This window comes from Heteronotia binoei, chromosome 10 (assembly GCF_032191835.1).
Source record: "Heteronotia binoei isolate CCM8104 ecotype False Entrance Well chromosome 10, APGP_CSIRO_Hbin_v1, whole genome shotgun sequence".
In the NCBI taxonomy this organism is placed as follows: domain Eukaryota; kingdom Metazoa; phylum Chordata; class Lepidosauria; order Squamata; family Gekkonidae; genus Heteronotia; species Heteronotia binoei.
The window spans coordinates 26,783,333-26,789,867 of NC_083232.1; the positions used below are offsets into that span (position 1 = coordinate 26,783,333).

The following is a 6,535-nucleotide window of genomic DNA, read 5'->3' on the forward strand; positions in this document are numbered from 1 at the left end:
AACTGCATAGCGGTCAAGAGAAAAGGCGCTCTGCACATGCTTGGAGTAACTTTCTCAAATCTCCAGTGGCTGCTGCGGGAGCTAGACAAGGCCTGTGTAACGGAGATGCTAGTACAATCCCATATACCACTACAAAGAGGAATGCCCAATATAACAAATAGGCAGGACCATTTTAAATACGGGATACTGGTGGCCCATCCTCCCTTGTCCTTCCTTTTGGTCTGCGTGCCCTAATTGAAATTTAGCCTCTATTCAGTCGGGTCCTCTTTTCTTCTCAGTTTTTGTGGCTGTCTTGCTGTTCTCTCTCTCTGTCCCCAGTGGATTAAAAACACACACAGAACTCAGGTTATTCAGTAACCATGAATGAACAGTTTGAGCTTTGTGTTGTGTTTTTTTGACACAACTAGAAGAGAAACTCAAAAATGGGTACATGAATCTGTCCAGCCTCCTACTAATCTACTGAACAGTTCTGGAGTTCCTCCTCTGGTCAGCATTGTCTTTCTACAGTTTATCTGGTGTTTCTTCGCAGAGGGTATGATACAAGCCTCTTATTTTTAACTCCCCAGTGAGCTGCTTCTGTTTTCAACCTGCTTAATAGTGTTTTTGCTGAAACCAAAATTTTCAAAAAGTGGTTGTGCATTTGGCATTCCTGATCTAGCCATTCTATGGTGAAATGTTATATACCAGGGGTGGCCAAACTTGATTAATGTAAGAGTCACATAGAATAAACATCAGATGTCTGAGAGCAGGCAGGCAGGAAGGAAATAGATTGATGGAGAGAGAGGTGGAAAAAAGCAACGTTAACTTTAAATGTATTCTCCACGCTGCTGGCTGGCTTAGCTTGGAGAAGTGATTTAAAGAGAGAAATGCCTTCTCCAAGCTGGCTGATGGGATTGTGGGAGCTTTGAGAGCCACACAATACGTGTGAAAGAGCCACAGTTTGGTCACCCCTGCTATATACATTCAAACCTCAGTTGAGGTTTGGTATTTCTCTTTTGATTCAATGTGTGTTCAGGTTTTGCAAATTTATTATTTCATAGCATTACAAGCTCAAAATGTATTTAATGCTTCTCGTCTAGCGTCCCCAACGAAATATGTCAAGATGTGCAAGTTCATGGCATGACTAGTGGGACATGCTTTATAAAGGTTCATGCTTCTAGCCTTTTTCTCTGTCTCTAGACTGCTTCCGGGAGTTGGCAAGCAGGTTCTTCTGAGTCCGAGGCTGCTGGGGAGAAAAGATCACCCAAAGTCATGGCCCCTTGGCCCTTGGGGTATCTTCTTTCCCCACATATTATCCATTTTTATCACTCCAGGAAACAAAGCAGCGTCTATGATTTCCCCCAGCGCTTCATTTCTCTTTCAGCAGGGAACTATCCCAGCAATTTCACCGGGCTGGAATGCCCCTGGTGGGTAAGAATAGCCGACAATGGCAGAGATTATTCCTCTGGCCTTTTGTCTCCTTGCAGTTGTCGAGTTAGGGGTAAAGAGCAGCGCAGAGGACTTTGAGCCTCTCATTGCCTCAGCTGCGCTTCTGAAGGAAGACTCTCCCCCTCTGCAGTCACCCACAGCCCCAATTCCCGCCGGGTTTTGAACGCTTCTTTCTTGTGAGGGACTCCTTCCCTCTCAGCTGAGGACTGTGAGCTTTGGGTGGGGGGAGATGATGCTCAGTTTCTTCTTATGCCTTCTGTAGGTGGGGATTCCCCTGACCACTTTCAGGCATGGACTCCTGGGACTCTCTTGGCTTTTTGATCCTTGTCCTCAACTACAATGTGACAATTATAGGTGAGTCTCTAAAAACCTGCAAGTGTATTCTTCTCTCCCCATGGCTGACAACATTCCCAGTGACTTTCTCTTAATTTCTGGCTGCACCCTCTAATTTCAAGAAGAATATTTATCTTTTGAGTTAAAAGTTGGCTGATTGGCTGGTTGCTTGTATAAAGGCTTTCCCCCTCCTCCTCTCTTCCCTCCATTCTGTTATTCCTCTTAAGAGTTGATCCCGCTATGCATGTGCTATACAGGACCTGATGGCAGCCTGGAATTAAGCAATCGTTTGAACAGTGACGGAAAAGTCATTGATGGAAATGTGAGCCCTTCTTGCAATAATCTGAAGGAATCTGACGGATCACTCGCTAGATTTCGTTGGGTTTTTACAATGAAAATGTTTTCAAAATATTCTCAAAGCATAAGCATCTAGCCAATTTCAAAATGCATTTTACAGTCTACCAGTTAGGGATGTTGCAAATACCGCCATGAATATGTTCAACAATCAAATTTATCATGTTTGAAAATGTCACGCAGATGAGAACCTGGGGCTTTTTTTGTAGCAGGAACTCCTTTGCATATTAAGCCACACACCCTGATGTAGCCAATCGTCCAAGAGCTTACAGGGCTCTTTTACAGGGCCTACTGTCAGCTCCAGGAGGATTGGCTACATCAGGAGCGTGTGGCCTAACATGCAAAAAAGTTCCTGCTACAAAAAAAAGCCATGTGAACCTATCACCCAGCATGGTTGGTTCACACCAAACAGCTGCCAAAGAGGTTTGTGTTCAATATTCCATCTAAGCTGTGGAGTCTTGTGAGCAAAAATTCTACTTTATGAACTACAGGCATTAAAGTTGTAAATTACTGCATAAATTAGTTTCCTCAGCTAAGACAAAAATGTGTGAGCCAGAGGCCAAAAAACTGAACTAGCTCACTATCTCAGCTTAGAGGGAACACTGTTTGTGTTAGCCCAGAGTTTCCCAAACTTTTCTTTCCCATGGCCCGGTTATTTTTACACTTCTCCTTCGTGGCCCACTAAAATTTAGGGGTGGAGCCAGGAGATTTTGGGGGTGGAGCCAGGAGAGAGGAATTATGTCATTTCCTGTGGTGTCACGGGCCAAGTGATGTCACTTCTGGGGCACACTGAAACAAAACTCCACCTTTTCCTGGGATGTCATTTCCAGGTCACTCCCCCAAACATGCCTCTTCTTCTGAAGTAGATTCATTTTCAGAAAAATCTCTCTGAAACTCATGCTGAGCCAAAATGAGGGTGGAAAGTGGGCAGTCCTCTCTTTCCACCCCCACAACTGCATGCTCCTATCTGTTTGTGTGTTCTTCTCTAGCTTCCAAGCACTCCTAATGCCCGTGTTCAATTGCCTGCACCACCTACACATCCCCTCCTCAACAGCACTGACCAGTGTATGCAGTTGCGAATGCTGTTGCCATTGCCAGCAGGAATGCCAGCACTGTCTACCACCCACACTGGGACCTGGCAGCTGCTCTACCTCAAAATATGCTGACACATTTAGTAGGCCCTTCCTTCAGCTGCTACTACTGGAACCCTGCCTCAAGCTACAACCAAGCTTGCTTGGTTTCAAGAAAATCTTTTGACAGCTATTTCTTTGGTTGAAATACTAGCAAATTGCTGTGAAAGGTAGCAGAGCAATTAATGAATTAATTTCAAGTTATATGTTCATACAAGCTTTTCTGCAGTTATCCCCAAAAGGATATTTATGAGGGGCTTGCAACTTTTTACTGGCAGTGTTTCCCATGCCTTTAAAAGCAACCTGTTGTGCAGATACTTAGCCAGTGAACTTCTTTCATCCTTTTTAATATCTACAGGAGGAATTTAATTTCGGTGTCAGACATCTGTAAAAAGTAGGACCAGTAAAACTGTGCCAAGTTCATAGTATCATCACTTCTAGTGCTGTCGAGATATACATCAGTAGTCTCCAATAATCTCTTTCTGCCCTACATCTCTCACTCTCACTCACACACACAGAAATCTCCTAGAAGGCCAGCTGGCTACAACTGGGGGTGCCAACTTTTCATTGGCAGAGCTCCTATGTCTGCAACAACAGTATGATGAACAGAAAAGAAAAAGGAAAGGAAAGGAAAGACGTGGAAAGAAAGAACATAAACATAAGAGGAGCCATGTTGGATCAGGCCAGTGGACTATCCAGTCCAAAATTCCCTCATATAATGCCCAAAAAGCACCAGAATGTCCTCCAGTGGGGCCAGGGCAGTAGAAGCCCTCCCACTGTTGCTTCCTTCCCCACTCCCAGCACCAAGAATACAGACACAGCATCACTTGCAGGGAAAGAAAAAAGAAGGGAGGAGCAAAGAAAAAAAATTTTCCTCACCATCAGATGACCCCAGCCAGCAACAATTCTGCCCAGGGGTCATTTGGTAAAAAATAGCTACTAGAATGCCCACTCCTCACCCCTCCCGGCTGAAAAAAAACCCCACACACACCCTTCTTTGCTGCCCAGGTCTCCTGGGGAAGTCTCCCTGAAAGAACATACTGCAAGGCACATGAAAGCTCAAACCTTGAAGAACACTTCATGGGTCTAAAGTGCCAATGTATGCCAGCTTTTCTCACAAACACTGGGAGTGGGGGAGAAGGAAAGAGAGGCAGCCCAGCTCCTCTCTGCACAACACAGAGCTGGGGCGGGGCTAGCTATGCTGGGGGCAGGGCTAGCTTTGGCTATTCTTGTGGCCTGGAAGTGAGGCTTCTGTGGCCCAGTACTGGGTCATGACCCTGCAATTGGGAAACACCGTGTTAGACTTTTTTGGGGGGGAAATTCACATGTGCAAGGATGTTGCCAATTCAAACAGATTGGCAGTCGCTGTCAAGAGTCATTCCATTTTGTTTTATTTCAGTTTGTTCCTCTTGCCATATGTATCTAATTCATATACGTAATGCTATGCTTGTGCTTTGCTATGCTGCCTTTGAAGCATCCCGTTGCTGTAGCTTATCAGGAGGGAGGATGGCATGTCCGGGAATTGGCTAGTTACTATGCAACCAAGGTTGAGAACTGGAGGAAACGCAACCCAAGAACTGATAACACCACCTGGGGTGATGAGAGCTTAATAGAAACCCCACACAAACCCCCGCTTTAGCTTGGCGCTCTTTGGTTTGAATTATAATGGTCAGGGCAAAGGTTTATTAGCACTAGGAACTGGCGGGAAGGCTAGTTCCGACAATGCATGTGTATGCCCATGATGCTGGATTAAAGATCTTGAACTCTACTTGTCTTATCCTTGTCTCTGGGTCTGACAGTCGCTGGTATCATTAATGATGAAGACATCAAAGTGTGCAATTTTAATAAAACACAACAGTTTTAGAAGATTGATTGCTGTGATTTGTGACCAGTTTAATCATCTATTTAAACTATTGCTTGTTGAGCAGACTTCACCTAGGGCAAAGGGCAGTAGAACTCAATCAAACTGTGTGACAATCTGCATGTACAATTAGCCAATATTGCACAGTTAGGAAGGAATACAGTCAAGCAACCTGCTAAACACCCATAAATGGGTTCACGAACAGTCAAACTGATCACTGAAAAATCATTTCCCTGTTGGTGACTGGTAAACACACTATGAGCTGAACTGATGGGAATTCAATTGTCCCTAGTTATAATTAGCTTGGTGTTTTTCTCTGTGAAAAGGAGATTCTCATTGAAGATGTGGGTTCCCAGGGTAGAGTACTTACTAGGCAGCAGTCCTCAAGTCCATTCAGCAGAGATAAGCTGGCTCAAACCATCAATCCTTTATTTGCAAGGACACAACTCCAGGATGTTGGAACTCTCTGCCTGGGGCAGTGATGCTCTGCATTCTTGGTGCTTTGGCGGGGGGGGGGCAAAAGTGGGAGGGCTCCTAATGTCCTGGCCCCATTGATGGACCTCCTGTTGAAAACAAGTTGCTGACCAGGATCACAAATATCTGGAGGTTCTTTCACTTGTTGTATCTCTTTCAAAGCTGATGTCTCTCCACCCTTGTTCTTCTTTTTCCAGGAAAGATTTGGTTAACTCTAACGGTTCTGCTGAGATTACTGGTGATCCTCTTTGCAGCGTACCCTCTTTACCAAGATGAGCAGCAGCTTTTCATCTGCAACACCAATCAACCGGGATGCGCCAACGCATGCTATGACATGTTTGCACCCATATCCCACTTCCGGTTCTGGCTCATTCAGACCACCTCTGTCCTGCTCCCTTATACTCTGTTTTGTGTGTATGTGTTTCACATCGTGGCCAGGCAGCTTGTGAAGGCGCGTTCCCTGCCTTATCGTCGTTACAAAGAGATCAAAGCCACCTCAGGCTACAAAATGTCCAAGAAGTCTTCCAAAGGGGCAGCAGGAAGCAGAGTCTGCTGCAAAGCAAACAAAATGGATATTCCAGATTTTTCCAAAGCATATATAGTCCAGCTTCTTCTGAGAATGCTGATCGAAGTCTGTTTTGGGGCAGGCCAGTACTATCTTTTTGGATTCTTTGTTCCCAGACACTTCAACTGTGAAGCGAGACCGTGTCCACATTTCATCAGCTGCTATGTTTCCAGGCCCACCGAAAAAACTATCCTGATGTTCTTCATCTGGGGACTCAGTGGCTTCTCCTTCCTCCTTAGCCTCATTGACCTGACCTTTGCCTTCAGAAGCAGCATTGTCAGAAAACACCGAAATAAGCTACTGAGTGGGTTTTTGGTGGAGGCGAGGTACAGTCCCGCCCAACACCAAGGTGATAATTCCACTTTGGAAGAGGAGGCCAAGACATTCTAA

The 6,535-nt window shown here is 45.1% G+C and overlaps 1 protein-coding gene across 1 annotated transcript; it reads left to right on the top strand.

The window, feature by feature from the left end:
* The first annotated feature begins 399 nt into the window (after positions 1-399).
* LOC132578366 (gap junction delta-4 protein-like) lies at positions 400-6,535 on the top strand. Its single transcript, XM_060248310.1, has 3 exons — positions 400-532; positions 1,691-1,782; positions 5,778-6,535. The coding sequence occupies exons 2-3, from the start codon at positions 1,719-1,721 to the stop codon at positions 6,533-6,535; spliced, it is 822 nt and encodes a 273-aa protein (XP_060104293.1). The 5' UTR covers positions 400-532; positions 1,691-1,718.